Here is a 21,290-nt window from a genome sequence, read left to right as displayed (position 1 = left end):
TTTGTACTCAAATATGCTACCTACTTACCAACTTAGGTCAGTTATCCTTATGCTATACCTTTTCTTCATTACTACAATATTCTCACACTCCTACGTTAATCCTCTTGTACCTCCCCTGACCTCTCTCATTCTATTTTCCTATCTCTGGACCTTTGTTCATCTTTCAACCCTTATAATGCATGGATCTACACTTGATGGCTGTTGAGCAATACTGTATATCTAGGTGTTTAATTATTCTCTAGGCTCAGAGGGACTTAAAGACAATAGAGATTGGATTGAGAGGCTTATTGTTTTGGGTATAAATCGCTTATCAGTGGTTGTATTAGACTGGTCTGTATGCGCACAAAAAGAAAGACTGATAACACCAATCAAAACTTCTGAACATCTAGTGTCTGCCAGCTACAGGGGTCCAGGTTGCTTATATCTGAAAAACTATAATCGTGTTTAGTATTAATCTTGCTCCCATTTTCAAATGGGCAGAACAAGAAACTCAAGAAAAATGTCAAATCAAGAAACATCCCCCACCCATGTAAACAGACAATGGAACAGTCACTGGCAAACCTAGAGGAGAGTCTTCCAAGTGCTATACAAATGCAATTGATAAACATCATTAATGAAAAATGTGAAAATATAAAGAAAGAGATAAGGGAGGAAGCCTTAGCTAAACAAGAGGAAACTATAAACAAGGTGATAAGTGAAAAAGAAGAAGCCATAAAGGAGGCCATAATAAAGGTTTTTCAAAGAAAGATGGATGAATTCATAGAATCCACAAACAAAAAGGTGACCGAACTCCAGCAAATGTCCAAAGAAAATAAAGCTACTGAGCTAACCACTCAAATGGAAATCAAGGAGCTAAAGAAATCCATACATGATCTAAAAGAAGAGATGCAAGGCATCAAAAATGAGCAATTAGAAGCAAGGGAGATGAAAAATAAAGTAGATAGCTTTGATAGCAAGTTAGACAATGCAGACGAGAGAATTTCCGGGGCTGAAGATAATTTAGTTATTATAGAGAAAGAACAGAAAATGAGTCAATCCAAATCTAGGAAAAATGAGAGAGCGCTTCAGGAGGTCCAAGATACAATTAGGAAGCCTAATTTAAGGCTAATTGGTATTGAGGAGGGCCTGGAGAAAGAGGTCAATGGTATTGGAAATATACTTCAGGGAATCATCTCAGAGAATTTCCCAAATATCCAGAAGGGCAGGCCCATCCAGATACAAGAAGCTTTTAGAACCCCAAACAGACCTGACCAGAAAAGAACATCCCGCCACCACATCGTAATCCAAACTGGATCAATAGAAACCAAAGAAAGGATCCTAAAGGCAGCCAGGGAAAAGGGATCATTATTAACCCATAAAGGAAAACCAATCAGAATCACCCCAGATTTCTCAGCAGAGACCATGCAAGCAAGAAGTGACTGGAAGCATGTATGCCATGCCCTTAAGTCAAATAACCAAGAATACTGTACCCAGCTAAGCTCTCATTCATAACTGAGGGAACAATAAAAACATTCCATTCTAGGGAAAAGCTGCAACAATATGTCGCAACAAAACCAACACTACAGAGAATTCTCAAAGATGTTCTATACATAGAAAACCAAAATAAATGCAATATAGGGAAAGAAATGGCACCTACACAGCATACCATTTAAGGACCACAAGAACTGTCAAGACACAGGCCCAAATAAAAGCTTTTAAAAATGGTAGGAACTAATAAATATCTCTCAATCCTAACTCTCTATATCAATGGACTTAACTCTCCAATTAAACGGCATAGGCTGTCTAGTTGGATCAAAAAGCAAGAGCCATCATTCTGCTGTCTTCAAGAGACACATTTACCCAAAAAAAACAATCATCTTTTGAAAGTGAGAGGTTGGAATAAACTCTATTAAGCTAATGGCTCCCATAAACAGGCTGGAGTTGCCATCCTCATATCAGATAAAATAGACTTCAAACTAAAATTAGTGAGAAAAGACAAGGTTACTACATACTACTAAAGGGATCTTTCCTCCAGGAAGACATAACGATCCTAAATATTTACACACCTAATCCCGGAGCTCCGAACTTCATCAAGCAAACTTTACTTACACTGAAACCATACATAGATCGAAATACAGTGATTGTCGGTGACTTTAACACACCACTCTCACCTATGGACAGATCAACAAGGCAAAAACTCAACAGAGAAACCTTAGAACTGAACAACTACATAGACCAACTAGATCTAACAGACATCTGCAGAATATTACACCCAGCAACAACACAATGTACGTTTTTCTCAGCAGCACATGGAACATTTTCCAAAATAGATCACATCTTGGGCCATAAAACAAACCTGGTCAGATTCAGAAACACTGAAATTATTCCCTGCACACTCTCAGACCACAAAGGCATCAAATTGGAACTGAACACACATCTCCACCAACGAAAACCCTGTAACCCATGGAGACTGAACAACACATTGTTGAATCACCAATGGGTCATCGAAGAGATCAGAACAGAAATCCAACAGTTTATGAAATTTAACAATAAGGAGCACACAAAATACCAACTCCTTTGGGACACAGCAAAGGCAGTACTCAGAGGAAAATTTATAGCGCTGAGTGCCTACAACAACAAGTTGGAAAAATCGCAAACAAACAAGTTAATGTCTCACCTTAAGCTCCTGGAAAAAGAGCAACAAACCAACCCTAATCCCAGTAGAAGGAAGCAAATTATTAAAATCAAAGCAGAATTAAATGATTTGGAATCCAAAAAAACTACAGAAAGAATCAACAAAACAAGGAGTTGGTTCTTCAAAAGAATTAACAAAATTGACAAACCCTGAGCAAATCTTACCAAAAAAAGAAGAGAGCATACCAAAATAAACAAAATCGCAGACAAAAATGGTAATATCACGACAGAAATTACCAAGATCCAGAATATCATGAGGGAATACTTCTCAAACCTTTACGCCAACAAATTTGAGAATCGAGAAGAAATGGATGAATTCCTAGCCAATATTAACATACCCACACTGAACCAAGAAGAACTAACCCAACTCAACAGGCCTATTTCAAGCTCTGAATTAGAAATGGCAATTAGAGAACTTCCACCTAAGAAAAGCCCAGGGCCAGATGGATTCACAGCTGAATTCTATAAGGTCTTCAAAGCAGAGCTCACACCAATACTCCTCAAGCTCTTCAACGAAATTGAAATTGAAGGCTCTTTACCAAACTCATTCTATGAAGCCAGTATAACCCTCATCCCCAAACCAGACAAAGATTCATCAAAGAAATATAACTATAGACCTATTTCTTTGATGAACATTGATGCAAAACTTCTCAACAAAATACTGGCCAACCGTCTACAACAACTCATCAAAAAAATTATACACTATGATCAAACTGGATTCATCACGGGGAGGCAAAGCTGGTTCAACATACGTAAATCAATTAATATAATTCAACACATCAACAGGAGCAAGGACAAAAATCCCATGATTGTCTCAATAGATGCAGAAAAGGCATTTGACAAGATCTAACACCCCTTTATGTTAAAAGCTCTGGAGAAACTAGGTATCCATGGAACATTCCTCAATATAATAAAGGTGTGTATGAGAAACCCACTGCTAGTATTACACTTAATGGTGAAAATCTAAAGCCATTCCCTCTAAAATCAGGAACGAAACAAGGATGCCCACTCTCTCCATTACTCTTTAACATAGTACTAGAATTCCTAGCCAGTGCAATAAGGCAAGAAGCAAGCATAAAGGGGATCCAAGTAGGGAAAGAGTAAGTAAAACTATCCCTCTTTGCAGATGACATGATTCTGTATTTAAAGAATCCTATAGACTCTACTCTCAAGCTCCTTGAGCTGATTCAAAACTTTGGAAGAGTAGCAGGCTATAAAATTAACCCTCAAAAATCAACTGCCTTCCTTTACGCCAACAGTGAGAGGAACGAGGCAATAATCAGGAAAGCAACTCCTTTCACAATAGCCTCAAAGAAAATAAAGTACCTAGGAATTAGCTTAACCAAGAATGAAAAGGACATTTTTGATGAAAACTTTAAAACCCTAAAAAAGGAAATTAAAGCAGAACTAAGGAAATGGAAAAACCTCCCATGCTCCTGGATTGGAAGAATCAACATTGTGAAAATGACAATCTTGCCATGGGCTATCTACAAATTCAACGCAATCCCAATCAATATCCCAATGGCATTCTTTAAAGAAATAGAAGAGGCAATTCAAAATTTCATATGGAATAATAAAATACCCCGTATAGCAAAAACACTTTTTAGCAGAAAGAACAGCACTGGAGGAATTTCAATTCCAAACTTTAGACTTTATTACAGGGCTATAATTATCAAAACAGCTTGGTACTGGCACAAGAACAGGCCTGGAATAGAACTGAGGACCTAGATATTAAACCACAGACCTATGGCCACCTAATCTTTGACAAGGGAGCCAAAAAAATAGAATGGAAGAAAGACAGCCTCTTCAACAAGTTGTGCTGGCAGAACTGGTTAAGCACCTGCAGAAAACTAAAGTTGGATCCTTCTTTGTCACCCTGCACTAGAATTAACTCCAAATGGATCAAAGACCTCGAGATAAAAGCTGACACACTGAAAACTTTACAAGAAGGAACAGAAGATACACTAGGCCTCCTTGGCACAGGTCAAAATTTTCTTAATGAATCACAACAAATCAGAGAAAGTCTGGATAAGTGGGACTGCATTAAACTGCAGAGCTTTTGTATGGCAAAGGACATAGCTAGTAAATTAATTAGGAAGCCTACAGAGTGGGAGAAGATCTTCACCAACCAAACAACGGACAAAGGCCTCATATCTAAAATATATCAACAACTCAAAAAATCGAATCACTCCAAAACTAATCTCCAAAGTAACAACCATCCCATTAAAAAATGGGCCAAAGACTTAAAGAGAGTCTTCTCTGAAGAAGAAACAAAAATGGCCTATAGACACATGAAGAAATGCTTAACTTCTCTGGTCATAAAAGAAATGCAAATCAAAACAACTCTAAGATTCCACCTCACTCCAGTTAGAATGGCCAGGATCAGGAAAACGAATAATAACAGATGCTGGAGGGGATGTGGCCAGGAGGGATCAACTGTTGGTGGGAGTGCAAACTCATTCAACCACTATGGAAAGCAGTATGGCAGTTCCTCGAAAGGCTAAACATAGAGCTCCCCTATGACCCAGCAATTCCACTACTTGGCATTTACCCAACCATTCAGAATCTAGGGCATACTAAATCCACTAGCACAACAATGTTCATTGCAGCATTATTCACCATAGCAAAGATATGGAACCAACCTAGATGTCCCTCAGTTGATGAGTGGATCAACAAGTTGTGGTATTTGTACACAATGGAATTCTATGCTGCTGTCAGAAAAAACGACATCGCCCCATTTGTTAGGAAATGGAAAGACTTAGAAAAAATCATATTAAGTGAAGTAAGCCAGACTCAAAGGAACTTAGGCTCAATGGTTTCCCTCATTTGTCATAATCAGTAGAAACCTTGTGCTCTACTAGCAGAGATCTGCAATATAGCAAAACCTTGATACATAAGGCCATATAGTATGAAGCTAATTGAAAGGACCTCCAGGATATTGAAACAACAGCCATATAATGAATGATTGTTGTCCTTAATGTACTATGTTATCTCTCATATCTTTTGCTGTCCCTTGGGTATCTCATATTGTTACAGTATCTCACTTTGTTATCTGATATATTGAATTTACTTGTATTTGGTTATTTGAAATTTGATAGGGAAGGGGGGAAAACCAAGACGGGGGGTGGGTGGTAGGTGGGGGGGAGTGTAATGGGTACCAAGACATGTGAAAGGGTATCAATGTATGTGAATTAATGCACCTTCTATCTGGCAAATATCATGCAACCCTTTTATTAATTACAATAAAAAATATAAAAAAAATTAAGCCACAAAAATCAGTAGCTTTTCTGTATGTCAACACTGAGAAGAGCCAGGCTGAAATCAGGAAAACAACTGCTTTTGTAATAGCCGCAAAAAAACCAAAACCAAAACCAAAAAAACAAAACCAACCCCCTAAATAACAACAATAAAAACCTAGGAATTAACCAAAGATGTGAAGGGTCTCTATGATGAAAACCTATCTCTATGTTGAAAAAAAAAGTTGGTAGGAGACGGAAATAGGGACAAAAACATGAGAAAGTGTAGCAATGTTTGTGAAGTAATTCACCTTCTGCCTGGCGAATATAATGTAACCCTTCTATTAATTACAATAAAAATATATTTTAAAAAGTTAAAGCAGATTTAAGGAAATGGACAAACCTCCCAGGCTCCTGGATTGCAAGGATTAACATCATGAAAATGGCAATACCACCCAAAGCTATCTACAAATTCAGTGCAATACCCATCAAAATCCCAACAACATTCTTCAACAATAGAGAAGAAGCAATCCAAAAATTCATATGGAATGATAGAAGACCCTGAATAGCACAAACAGTCCTTAGCACGAAGAATCATGCTGGATGAATATTAATACCAAGCTTCAAACTCTATTAAAGCCGTAGTAGGAAGAACAGCTTGGCACTGGCACAACAATAGGCCTGAGGACCAATGAAATAGAAGTCTCAGAAATGAACCCATAGACCTATAACCACCTAATTAATATTTGATAAGGGAGCTAAAAACACAGAATGGAAGAAAGACAGCCTCTTATACAAATGGTACTGGCAGGCTTTGTTATACACATGCAGAAAACTAAAGTTAGATCTTTATATCAGAATCAGAATCAACTCCAAATGGATCATAGACCTTAATGTAAGATGGGATACCCTGAAAACATTACAGGAAAGAATAGAGAAAATACTAAGGCTCCTTGGCCCAGGTTGAAACTTCCTAAATGAAAAATCACAACAAATCAAAGTACGACTAGGTAAAGGACATAGTTAACAAGATAAATATTTAAAATATACTCAGAGCTTAAAAAATTACACTTCCCCCAAACAGATCTTCAAAGAAGTAACAACCCAATTAATAAATGGACTAAAGACTTAAATAGAGTCTTCTCTAAAGAAGAAATAAGAATGGTCAATAGACACATGAAGAGATGCTCTATATCTCTGGCCATAAAAGAAATGTAAATCAGAATAATGTTGATTCCCTTTTCTTTCCCTAATTCAGATAAACATATATACAAGATGCAATGGTGAGACAAAGGACAAAGGGTGAACCAATGCAACAGTGATACAAGATAATACACTGGAAATGAATTTTACAACTTGGTAGGGGTTGGGGAGAGGGAAAGTGAGAGAAACATGAGGGTTGCTGTAACTATGTTTGACAAGAAATGTATTTTAAAACCTGTTAGTTTTCTATATTGTAGAGTTTAAATGTATCATTAGTTTCAGTCTAGGCTTCTCTTTTTCTTCAGATTACTACTTTGTAAAGTGACCTTCAGCAACTTCTGAGCAAAACCAAATCACTCCTGAAACATGAAATCCCACAATATACTTTGATACAAGGGAGAATTCTGTTACAGTATATGACAGGTCTGTGAATAAGTGATTATATAAATTTCTATGTTAGTTCATGACGGAACAAATAATAAAAATGGACTTGCTTCCCAAAATACCATAAAAAACAGCATGTCTTTTTGCTGCTAAACAGTCAGTATAGCAATCAATGGTTAACCAACTGTCACATATCAACTGGTTTATCAATCCTGGACTCTTTCTCAAGGCTTAATCTTTTTTTGAAAAAGAGATTTTACAAAGAAAGTAATCAAAATTAGCCATCCATACCCTACAAACATACATAGGAATGATGCTAAGTATTGATTAAAACAAAAAGCACTTTTTAAAGACCAGAATTAATTCTTACCGACTCCAGAGGTTATTGATTCTGCATCAATGTCACTAGCTCTTTTTCTTGCCACTTCAGCTAGTGCCAATTCACCCTTATCTAGGGCAAGGTAATGAATATCCTTTGGAAATAAAGAAAAATAAAAGATTAATTAAAAATGATTCTTAGTCAAGTTACAAAGGAGATTCTGAAAGAAGAAATTAACTGTTTAGATTACAAAATACTCAGCAAATGATTTTTTTGTATTTGAAATTTATCAGTATTCTTTTCCAGTACATTCTTCTTACAGACCACAGCTGTGACTAAACATAATTATCTGCGGGCCGGGATTTGGCTAGTGGTAGTGTGCTTGCCTCGCATGCACAAAGACCTGGGTTCGATTCCTTGGTACCACATACATAGGAAAAAGCCGGAAATGGTGCTGAGGCTCAAGTGGTAGAACACTAGCCTTGAGAAAGTCCAAGGACAGTGCTCAGGCCCTGAGCTCAAGCCCAGGACTGGCAAAAAAAACCCCAAAACAAAAAAAAAACATAATTATCTGAATTAGCTATTACATGCTAGAAGGGAAAATACAGTTTTCCCCAGCCTTTCAAGCAACTGATTTTGTTACACTAACATGCAACTGCATTCAGCTCTGAGGTTGTCTTCAAAATTTATATTATGCTAGACACTATGCAGTGAATATTAATTACACAGAATATGTATTTGGAACATATTTGCTAATATTATACTACTTTTAAAACTCATTCATTCAAGTAATAATGACAACAAGTACTAGAAACTAATCTGAAATAAAATCAATTATAGTAATAGAATCAAGAAGCTATAAGCCACACTGAAAACTGATGAAAAGTAAACTATATAACTCATGGGTGGAGACAGGAGGGAGAGACTGGGAGAGAACGAGGGAACAGAAGACATGTGACTGTAATACATCTGTATATCATCATTATAATAACAATAAAGTAAATTGATGATAATAATAATAAAAGCTATGAGCCCAGTAAAGAGACATACCAGTATAAACAGACAGTTAATTACAAAAAAATGTATCTCTTTTGTAGCAGACATCAGCAGAGACTAGAACTAAAGAGAGGAGCTAGTCCTTAATGTCAGTCTTAAGGATTTGTAGTTACACTGGGAGGGAAAAAGGAGAAAAGGTAACAGAATGAATGGCATCAGGTGTATACACTCAGGCAGCTTGAGAAAACACTGCTCTGTTAGGCAGTGGGAGGTCTCTCAAAGAGGTGTTAGATGTATTGAAGAAAGCAGTGGAAAATAATACTGAACAAGTAGAGCCACCAAAAAGGTATGAGACAATTTTATGAAAATTTCATAAAAATGGAAAAATAATTATACAGCTAGTTTACAATTAGGAAGTAAAATGTAAATGGCTTATAATAATGAGAAGATACTTAACTGTATTATTCAAATCATGGAAATTGAAAAATATTTCTGATTTTTTTAACTGTACAAATCTATGGAATATTGCATTGAAATTTAATATGTATATACATTTTAAAACAAAATCAGGGTAGTTAACATTCTAATTGCTTTTTAGACATTAATAATACTGGGGTTAGGACTTTGGCCTAGTGGTAGAGTGCTTGATTAGCATGCACGAAGACCTGGGTTTGATTCCTTGGTACCTCATACATAGAAAAAGCCAGAAGTGGTGCTGTAGCTTAAGTGGTAGAGCACTAGCCTTGAGAAAGCCCAACCAAGCAGAGTGCTCAGATCCTGAGTTCAGACCCCAGGAGTGGCCAAAAAAAAAAAAAAAAGCTAACAATACTTGTTAGCAAAGTTTTGGGAAAACAGTAAATTATATTTTCTCAGAATATAATCAGTTAATACTTTATTGGACCAGATTTACTAATATATACCTGTATCCTAAACTAAGATGCTAGGGCAGGAGAATCACCAGACAAAGGCTAGAGGGGGCTATATAGTAAGAGTCTGTATTTAAGGAGAGGAGAAGGGAGAGGGGAAAAGGGAGAGGGGAAAGGGGAGAGAGGAAAGGGGGAGAGGGGGGAGGGGAGAGGGGAGGGGGAAAAGTGGGGAGAGGGAGGGAGGGAGAGAGGGAGAGGGAGAGGGGAAGGGAGAGAGGGAGAGAGGGAGAGACGGGTGGGGGGAGAGAAAGAGAGAGAAAGAGAGAGAGGAGAGGGGAGGGGAGGGGAGGGGAGGGGAGGGGAGAGAGAGAGAGAGAGAGAGAGAGAGAGAGAGAGAGAGAGAGAGAGAGAGAGAGAGAGAGAGAGAGAGAGAGAGAGAGAGAAACCCCCACAAGACTAAGGAGCAGGAAGTCAGCAAACCATGACCAATGGACCAAATGTAGCTGTGTCTGTATAGTTTTTAAGAATGGCGTGTACGTTTTTGAATGGTTAGAAAAACTGTTCTCAACCACTGAACTTTGGCTCTGGAATTAGAGTTTGCTGTAGACTTGAAAATGTTTCAAGCTAAAATTATAAGGCAAAACTGTTTATATGTGAAATATTCTGTGATAAAGTCATTTCAATGAGTACATTGTTGAATTGAAAGTTACGTTAGGCCTGCACTGTCAAAAGTTTTTTTTTTTAAGTGATATCTTCATTCCTACACAAATTTGTAGTGATATATTCTAATTTGAAATAACAGCAGTTTTTCAGACCTCTATGCATGTATAAAGAAAATTTCCATATTCCAAAATCCACTTAGCTGTGCAATTGAGGAACTTTAATTGGAAGTGATTTGCAATGTAATGACATGCTAAAAGGCATTCTAGCCTTTTAGCTAATAGAATTCTAAAAATGCCTTCCAATCTGTGAATATGCTCAATTAAATCATGTGTTCTCGGATTGATACCAGTATTTGGCAGTACCTATGTATGTGGAAAGACATTTGCAAAGGTGAAATATGGAAAATCTCATTGTAGATCAGCATTAACAAATGAACATTTGCAACAGATATGGATGATAGAGAACATCAACATTTCACTTCCAAAAGAACTCTGTTCTTAACATTTGTAGACCTGGATTACAAATTGAGTACAATGTTGTACTCAATGTTACCATATTTTTAAGTTAATCAATAAAGATTTACAGAAATCTGTTTTCTTTTTTGTAATTAAAGAACCCACAGAATAATCTCAGTTTTGTCTCTAAGCCTATAAACCTACAGTGCTTGTTATCTGAACCTTTATAGAAAAAGTTTACTGTACTAACCCCTCTCCCTCCTCCCCAATTTTTTCTTCTGGTACTGGGGTTTCAATTCAGGGATTCATGCTTGCTCAGCTGGTGTTTTATCACTTGAACCACACTTTCAGTTGTTTTATGTTGGTTAAGTTAGTGGTGGAGTCTGTTGTACTTTTCTGCTTGGGCTGGCTTCATAATGGTTATGGCTCTGGATTTCAATCTTTTGATTAGCTAGGATTGCAGGTGTGAGTCACCAGTGCTTAGCTTGGACCCATATTTTTAATAATAAATATATTCTCTCAAGAGATCTACTTAAGGAAATGGTACAAAAATTGATATCCAGTGGAGCACAGGTGGTTCATGCCTGTAATCTTAGCAGGGCACAGATGCTCATGCCTGTAATTCTAGGTACTATGAAGGCCAAGACCTGAGGATCATGGTTAAAAGCCAGCTGGAGTAGGGAAGTCCACAAAACTTTATCTGCAACTAACCACCTGGAAAAGGAGATGTGGTTCAAGTGGTAGAGTACTAACCTCAAATGAAAAAGTTAAGAGACAGCTCCTAGACCCTGAGTTCAAGTCCCAAGATTGGCACAAATGAACAAACAAATGATAAAAAGTACATAAGACTTACTCTAATTAACAAAGGTTTGATCTTATGTTAGAACATAAAACAAACTGTAATAAGTTTGAGAAGACTGAAATTATATCATGATTAATGACAGACGGCAATTAAAACAAAATGATTCTAAAAAACCAGTGGGGTCAAAATGAAATAAAAATAGAAACAAAAAAATAAATGAAACTTGAAGGGGTAGAGTAAAAGTTGGGGGACAGAGTAAATAGTAGTTCTGTAAAGTCAGGCTATAATAATGAACACTTACCTTAAAAAAATGAAGAAAGATTTCAAATAAACAATCTAACATACTTTAAGAAACTAGACAATAAGGACAAAGTAAGTCTAAATACATGTAGGGAAGGAAGTAACAAATAACAGAAATAAATGAAATAGAGATTATAAAAACAATAAAAAGATCAGTAGAGCCCAAAATGGGTTATTTTGAAAAGATGAACAAGCCTTTATAGTAAGAAGATTCAAATAAAATCAGAAATGAAAAAGATGATATAATACATGCTATAGAAACCATGATACCATGATCACAGGTAACTCAACAAAGTGATCTAGAAGAAATGGATGAATCTCTAGAAACGTGCATTATATCAATACAGAATTAGGCAGAAATAGAAATAACAAGTAATGAGACTGATTAAATAATACAAAGTTTCTCATCGAAGAAACTACACAGCTAACTACATATATTTAACTATATATAATATATACATAACTATATGATATGCAGTATATATACTACTATATATATATTACATATGGCTATTATATATAATAGCCATATGCATTATATAATGTATATAAACACATTTAAAACACATTTAAAAGAGAATACCAGTCCTTATAAAACTCTTACAAAAAACTCAAAAGGAGGGAAATTTTCCAAACTCACTGTAGGAGTTCAGCAATACCTGCATATCAGTGTCAAATATGGGCAGTTACAAAAAAATTGACAAAATTCAATATTCATGATAAAAACTTGAGAGAAAATATAGAAGAATTATATCTGAACACAATAAAGATCATACAAAATAAACTAATAGCCACTCACTGAAAGCTCTTTTTCTAAGATAAAAAAATAAAACAGATCCCCACTCTTAATATTTTGTCAAAATACTAGAAACTTTATCCAGGAAACTAGGCAAGAAAAAAAAATAAAGCATATTCATATCAGAATGGAAGAAGTAAAATAGGCTCAGTTGGCTGATGACTTGATTTTATATAGAAAACTAAACTCCATAAAAAAAGCTGTTAGGCATTATTCACCATAGCAAAGATATGGAACCAACCTAGATGTCCCTCAGTTGATGAGTGGATCAACAAGTTGTGGTATTTGTACACAATGGAATTCTATGCTGCTGTCAGAAAAAACGACATCGCCCCATTTGTTAGGAAATGGAAAGACTTAGAAAAAAATCATATTAAGTGAAGTAAGCCAGACTCAAAGGAACTTAGGCTCAATGGTTTCCCTCATTCGTCATAATCAGTAGAACCTTGTGCTCTACTAGCAGAGATCTGCAATAGAGCAAAACCCTGATACATAAGGCCATATAGTATGAAGCTAATTGAAAGGACCTCCAGGATATTGAAACAACAGCCATATAATGAATGATTGTTGTCCTTAATGTACTATGTTATCTCTCATATCTTTTGCTGTCCCTTGGGTATCTCATATTGTTATAGTATCTCACTTTGATATCTGATATATTGGATTTATTTGTATTTGGGTATTTGAAATTGGATAGGGAAGGGGGGAAAACCAAGATGGGGGTGTGGTGGGGGGAAGGGTAATGGGGACCAAGACATGTGAAAGGGTATCAATGTATGTGAATTAATGCACCTCCTATCTGGCAAATATCATGTAACCCTTTTATTAATTACAATAAAAATATTTAAAAAAGCTGTTAGAACTAATAAACAAATTCAAAAAATGAACATGTAAAAGTCAGTGGCACTTCTATATGCTAACAATGATCTATTCGAAAGAAAAACAGAGAATCTCATTTACACCATAAAATACTTAGAAGTTAACAAGAGAGTGAAAATCTGCACAATATAAAACATAGATGCAAAGATACTGAAATAGACACAGAAAAATTGAAAAAAGTTCCACATTTATGGTTTAGAATTAATATTGTTAAAACATCAATACTAGTCAAAGTGATTTATAGATTCAGTGTAATTCCTGTGAAAATTCCAAGATTATTTTAGCAGAAATAGAAAAATTAAGACCCAAAGTATCATGAAACAGAGATGTATATGCCAATGGAACATAAATAGAGATAGTAAACCAGCAATAATAAACCTACACATGTACAGTCAAAATAATAATAATTTTTATTGCTGGTCCTGGAGTTTGAACACAAGGCCTAGGCACTGTACCTGAGCTTTTTTGTTTAAGGCTTAGTATTCCATCACTTGAGCCACACCTCCATTTTTGGCTTTTTTGGTGGTTAATTAGAACTAGGAATCTCTTTCAGGTCTAGCATTAAACTAGCATTCTCACATCTCAACCTCCTAAGTAGCTAGTATTACAGGCATGAGCCTCTGGCGCTCAGCCCAACTTTATTATTTTTTATTTGCAGTGTTGAGGACCAAACCTAAGGCCTTGAGCTTGCTAAGGAAGCATTCTAATACTGAACCATACCCCAGTTTCAGCCAACTAATTTTTGACCAGTCACTAATAACACACAATGGGGAAAGCCCAGTCTCTTTAATAAAAGGTAATGGGAACTCTGGATATCACATGAAGAATGAAATGTGATCCTTGTTTCATACCATATACAAAAAATCAACTCAAAATAGATGAAAAATACAATCTTAAAATGAGAAGCTGCTAGAAGTCAACAATCTTATTGGATTTAATTAAGCTGTACAACATTGGTTTGAACAATGATTTCTTTGATAAGACTGAAAGTATTGAGAACAATGGCAATAGACAAATGGGATGATGAGCAACTATGAAGCTTCTGTATAGCAAGAGAATCCTTGAATAAAAAGAAGAGACAGGGGCTGGGAGTTTGTCTAGTGGTTGAGTGCTTGCCTAGCATGCATGAAGATCCGGGCTCAATTCCTCTGTACCACATACATAGGAAAAGCTGGAAAGGGTGCTATGGCTCAAGTGGTAGGGTTCTAGCCTTGAAAAACCCAAGGACAGCACTCAGGGCCTGAGCTCAAGCCCAGGACTAGGAAAAAAAAAAAAAAGAAGAGACAACTCATGGATTGGGGGAAATTATTTGCAAACCATATAGGTAAACCAAAGGATAATATTTTAAATATTACTCTGATTTGATTGTTAGCTATTGTGCAAAGACCTTTTTTTCCTGGTTGTTTTAGAGATAAAGTCTTGGTAGACTTTTTTGCATGGATAGTGTTTTAACTATGACCCTCCAGGCTCCTAAGTAGCTGGGTGTGAGCCACCAGCTTCTAGTTAATCTTGTGTAATTTTTACGATGCTTCTGGGATTAAGAGGTCTGTAGAAGATACGGACAACTAACAAAATATGTATATGCTATAGCATATTCATTTTTAAGATAGTCTAATTAAAATACATGATCAAAATTATTACTATTATGTATTGGTTAAGATTCTTCTTTCATTTACACATAAAATGTGAAATATGTTGAATACAATTATTTTTCTATATTAAAAGTAAGTTTCCTTGGAAGGACCAATCTAATCAGTAAGAAACTTTTTCTTTTCCTTGCCCTTAGCATTTTTGCTCAAGGCTGGTGGTCTACCATTTGAGCCACATCTCCATTTCTGGCTTTTTTTTTTTTTTGCTCATTAGTTAGAAAGAAGAGTCTCTTGGACTTGCCTGCCCAGGCTGGCTTAAAATTCTGATCCTCAGACCTCAGATCTCTTGAGTAGCTAGGTTTACAGGTGGGAGCCACATCTGCCTGGATCAGTAAGAATTAGAAATAACTGCCTAGTGAGCAAAAGGCCTATGATTCAAGCCCTGGGTCCACAACACCAAAAGAATTAGGAATAAAGAATTTATTCATAGTGTCATAGTTTAGAAGTTTAAAATTTTGATAATTTGAGAATATGACTTTCAATATTACTTAACATATTAATGTGAATATACATTTTAATGATCAAGTGTCATGAGCAGACTATATTACATACAGGCATACCCAATTGCCTTTCCAGGATCTCTGAATGCAATGAATACCAATTTACAAGTTATGTCAATGTTGTGGTCTTTAATCACCAACTGCTGATTTCACTTGACATTCATACTAGCAGTAACTCTTAAATCATACATTATAGTCCACAGGACATAAAGGTTATAGAATGGCGAAGAAAAGGCTAAAGACGCTCTACTAACAGAGGTAGAGAGCTAATACTTATGCAAGGAAGTCCCTGTAGGCGACCAGATTAATACTTTTGCGAACTACAAGCACAGAGCAGCTGATCAGGGCTTGGAACACTTCTCAGATGTCAAACGGAGATCTGGGTGGCAAGAAGGTTTAAGTGACAAAAGTGGGCTGTGGGCAGCAGAAACTGTGTGTGAAATGGAACCCAAGGAAAGAGGCTTATGTCTTTCCTCGTAATCTTTTGCAATATAAAAACAGGTCATCAAAAGGCAGCTTATGAACCAAATTCATGTTGCTAAGAGTACTTACAATAGATTTTTATTGGAACACAGTCATATTATCTCACAAATATTGCCTCTAGCTGCTTTGGAGTATAATAGTGGAGATGAATAGTTGTGATAAATGCTATGGTGGCCTGCAAAGTCTAAAATATTTACTGGCCCTTCATTTTTTTATTTTTTTATTTTATTATTATTATTTTTTAAACTCTGAGCCTGGGCGTTGTCCCTGAGCTCTTCAGCTCAAGGCTACTGCCCTACCCTTGAGCCACAGCACCATTTATGGTTTTCTGGTGGTTAATTGGAGATAAGAGTCTCAAGGACTTTAGTGCCTGGGCTGACTCTGAACCACAATTCTCACATCTCAGCCTTCTGAGTAGGTAGGATTACAGCAGTGAGCCACCACACCTGGCTTCGGGCCCTTTATAAAAGAAAGCTTGTGAGCCCCTGTTCTAACTCATTACTTTGGAGTATAATGAAAAATTTAGTGGTAATGAGCACTTAAGCATCCAGTCTGTGAACTCTAGCAACACTCTCCTATTAGAAGAAACCAGAACTACCTAGAGCTATGGCTGATTCCTTGTTTGGGGGACTTTGTGATATAAGAAGGCAAAGTAGCTATCAGTACTACAGAGATCAGTACAAAGGTCTCAAAAGAGAATTTGAAGAGCTTCCATGGCAAGCAAGGAGTATATCAAATGCAAATTGTTCACACAAATACAGCAAAATCCAGTACTTACGACACAAAATTTAAAAATACAATAGGATGTAAGAAAATGTAATCCTAACCTGAAGAAAACCTGAAAAATTTTGACAGCAATACATCAATGGCCTAATATCCAAAATAAGTAGCTTCAAAAGCTCACAGGATCTTCTCAGAAGAAGTAAGGATAGTCAACACATGAAGAAATGCTCAATATCTCTGTTCATAAACTGAAATCAAAACAACATGGAGATTCTACCTCACCCCAGTCAGAAATGCTATCATGAAGCATGCAAACAATAACAGATGATGGCAAGATGCTGACCAGGAAACCCTGACACATTGTTGGGAATGCAAATGGTTCAATACATTGTTCTGGAAAGCAGTGTGGAGGTTCCTCAAAAAACTAAACAGAACTACCTTATGATCCAGCAATCCCATTCCTGGGCATTTATCCAAAACATTACAAACTAGGACACAGTAAAGCTACTAGAACAACCATATTCATTGCAACACTATTTACCATAGCCAAGGTATGCAATAAGCATATAGGCTCTCCTCAATGAACAAATGGATCAAGAAAATGTGATATATGTACACAATCCATTACAAAGAATTATATTGTATCATTTACAAAGAAATGGAAAGATCTGGAAAATTATGTTAAGTGAAGTAAGACTAGCCTCAGAGAAATAAGGGTTGCATGTTTCTCTCATATGTAGAAGCCACTATTAGACTATAAATGTATAATAAAGACTTTGGGTGATATGCAAGTGTACACACATGTATTAACTAAACTAAGGTAGATTCAGGGGAGAACTCAACAGTGTAATTCCTTAAAAAGACCAAATCAGGGGGGCGAGGTGGCTCATGCCTGAAATCCTACCTACTCAGGAGGCTGAGATATGAGGATCAAGATTCAAAGCTAGCCTGCGTACAAAAGGAACTGAGACTCTTATCTCCCATTAACCTCTAGAAAACGCGAAGTGGGGCTTGGCTCAAGGGTAGGGTAGCCTTGAGCTGAAGAGCTCAGGGACAGTGCTCAGGCCATGACCCCCCCCAAAAAAAGACTCTGAAAATGACTAAGGCAAAAAGTGGGTAAGGGCAGAAAGTCCAAGTTGTAGACCCTTTGCCTAGCATATATGAGGACTGGTTTTATTCTTGGCATCACCAAACAAACAAAATCCAGTAAAAATCTACTGTGGCTGTATTACTCAGAGAAATAAATAATAATATCACAGATGGTAGACTTGAATGAAGAAATACATGTTTCTCTATTCTATATTATATGAGAACACAGTTATAACCTAAAGATACATATTGTGAAGACAAGGACAAGTGTATATTCATGAACAAATGAAAGCAATATGGTTTAACCAAAAGACAGAAAATACAAACATCCTCAATTCAAAAGAAACACAAAAAAGGAAAAATTGTGGAAAAGACAAAGGCAAAGGACAGATGTGATAAACATAGCATTTAATGCTAACTATATTAATACTTACATTAAGCCAAAGGGGGACTTATGGATGAAAAAGTAATCATTTACATTTTATCAATGGATACTCACTCTAAAGACAGATAATATTTAGTTTATACTAACAAAAGACAAGCAAACTTCAGAAGAATACTTTTTCTTTAAAAGACAAAAGGATAGCCTCAGCTGGGCGTGGTGGCTCATGTCCATAATCCTAGCTACTAAAGGAGGCTGAGATCTGAGGATCAAGGTTCAAAGCCAGACTGGGCACTAAAGTCCATGAGACTCTTATCGCCAATTAACCACTAGAAAACTGGAAGTGGCGCTGTGGCTCAAGTGGTAGGGTGGTAGCCTTGAGCTGAAGAGCTCACAGACAATGCCCAGGCCCAGAATCCAAGCCCCATGACCCCCTTCCCACCCCCCTCATACAAAGGATATTTCATAATGATAAAGAGGAATGGGAAACAGAGCTAGAGCAATGGATGGCTAAAGTTGGTGGCTTAAATCCTTACCTCCAAGTTAGCTGACAAAATGAATGGGATATTAAGTAAAATGCTATCAACCAGTGCTAACAGCCATGTACAGAATTATTTCCTGCATCCAGCAAGATGAGAACACACATATTTGTTAGATGCATTGGAATATGCAGCAAGACTGACTGCTTGGCCATAAAAGAATTCCCAATACATTTCAAAACAGGCAAAATTAAAAAACCCAGACAATGTAGTGTATTTTGTTTACAAAGTAATTAAATTAAAAATCAATTCAAAAGGTATTGGAAAAATCTCCAGGGATTTGGTATTAAATAACAGACTTTTTTTTTTTTGGTGGGTGCTAGTCCTGGGCTTGAACTCAGGGCCTGAGCACTGCCCTTGGGCTTTCTCAAAGCTAGAGTTCTGCCAAACTCCTGGCCCCCTAAACAGCAGACTTATAAGAAGCCAGTGGCTCAAGGAAACCACAAAGGAACTTAAAAACTATTTTGAATAAAAATGAAAACATGGGGCTGGGTGTTTCACCTAGTGGTAAAGTGCTTGCCTAGCAGGCACAAAGACCAGGGGTTCAATTCCTCGGTATCATATATATAGAAAAAAGCTGGAAGTGGTGCTGTGGCTCAAGTGGTAGAACTCTAGTTTGAGAAAGACCAAGGGCAGTATTCAGGCCCTGAGTTCAAGGCCCAGAACTGGCAAAATAAATAAATAAACAAATAAAAATGAAAACATGATATTATAAAAGTATTACAATTCAGCTGTTGTAGTGATTACAAGGACCTTAGCTTTAAATGTTCATATTAGCAATGGGAAAAGATCTAAATGGGCAATATAAGTATAACCTTTATCTTACAAATTTAAATGAACACATTAAACAAAGGAAGTAGAAGTGAAAATAAAGTTAATCGAGAATCAATAAAATAAAGCAAGCCAGTAAGTGACTGGAAAAAATCCAAAACAAAGATATTACAGAGCATGATTGAAATTCAGTTTCTAGTGTGCCCACTGTGGACTAGAAAACAGGTGTACTCATGTCTTTGCTTGTCATGGATGGCTACTTTCATGCTATGAAAGGAGAGTTGAGTACTAGTAACATAGACTGTGTGGTCTGCAAAGCCTAAAATACTTACTGTATAGCTTCTGAAACAAATATTTTGTTCATCCCTGAAACAGAACATGGAAAGCCAGCAAAGGGTATGCAATAATCCCAGCACTTGAAAGGCTGGGGTAAAAAAGGATTTCCAGTTCAAGGCGAACATGGACAACACAGGTAGATCCTGAGGGTCTCACTTTCAAGCTAGCATTGGCAGGAAAGTTGATGAGACTCTTCTCTCCAATAAACGACTAAAAAGTTGGAAATAGAGCTGTGGCTCAAGTGACTAAATGCTAGCCTTGAGCATGTTATGCTTAAGGACAGAGCCCAGGCAGGCCTTGAGTTCAAGCCCCAGGACCAGCACAAAAACAAAACAAAACAACAAGGTATAGTTGCTCATACTGAAAAGATCATTGGGGCTTTCCTGGGCAGAAAATTTAGTGAGACCTCTATCCCAACATATTCAGTGATGCATGCCTGTCTGTCATCTCAGCTAGAAGGGAAATAAAAATGGGAGGATCATGATGCAGGTTGACATGTGGTATTTTTCACTCTCATTAAACTAAGTTAATCACACACACACACATACACACACACACACACACACACACACACATACACCTCTATACTCCATCAGAAAGAATGATATTGTACCACGTGTGAGGAAATGGAAAGATGGAAAAAACTTGTAAAAAATTAATACTAAGTGAAGTAAGCTAGACCCAAAGAAACAGATTGCATAGTTTCCCTCATTTGTAATAACTGAAATGTGCCTGTAAATCTACAAATAAACACACTGGATGGTTAAAAAAACAAACCAAACAGAAACAAAAAACCCCCAACAACATTAACACTGAGACATGACAAACTATACAGCTTTCTAGGCATTCACACAGAATAAGACCAAAGAAGGTATTCTTAGGAAAGAATCACATAGGTGCAACAGCTATGTGTATCTATGATCATACAAAATAATATTTATCAAAATGAGCTCTAGATGGAAACAAAAGGTTTTCTTTGTTGCTGTTTTTGTTTTATTTGTTCATCTGTAAGGGGGTTTACAGAAATGGAGGGACCAAGGGTAAACAAATGCATCACTGTCACTCACTAGACACTATATTGAGAAGGAAATGAAACTATACAACTTGTGGGTGGAGACAGCAGGGAAAACTGGAAGAAAAGAGTGACACTGACTTTTTATATGACTTGCTTACATAGTTATACTTCATCTGTAAAATAAATATTTTAAAATATAACCTAGGAGATTGTGTATCAGTTAGATATTTG

At 36.6% G+C, this 21,290-nt stretch overlaps 1 protein-coding gene across 3 annotated transcripts in view; it reads right to left on the bottom strand.

Moving 5' to 3' along the window:
- Positions 1-21,290, bottom strand: part of Wdpcp (WD repeat containing planar cell polarity effector) — a 246,792-nt gene that overhangs the window by 56,333 nt on the left and 169,169 nt on the right. For all 3 annotated transcript variants that reach the window (XM_090336831.1, XM_090336830.1, XM_090336832.1), the window contains exon 14: positions 7,867-7,969. In XM_090336831.1, the coding sequence (XP_090192957.1) occupies positions 7,867-7,969 (103 nt within the window). The remainder of the gene's footprint in view (positions 1-7,866; positions 7,970-21,290) is intronic.

The sequence above is a fragment of the Megascapheus bottae genome, chromosome 7 (assembly GCF_031878675.1).
Source record: "Megascapheus bottae isolate mThoBot1 chromosome 7, mThoBot2.hap1, whole genome shotgun sequence".
In the NCBI taxonomy this organism is placed as follows: Eukaryota; Metazoa; Chordata; class Mammalia; order Rodentia; family Geomyidae; genus Megascapheus; species Megascapheus bottae.
The sequence above is the reverse complement of the archived record's forward strand: the minus strand, read 5'-3'. Positions and strand labels throughout refer to the sequence as shown.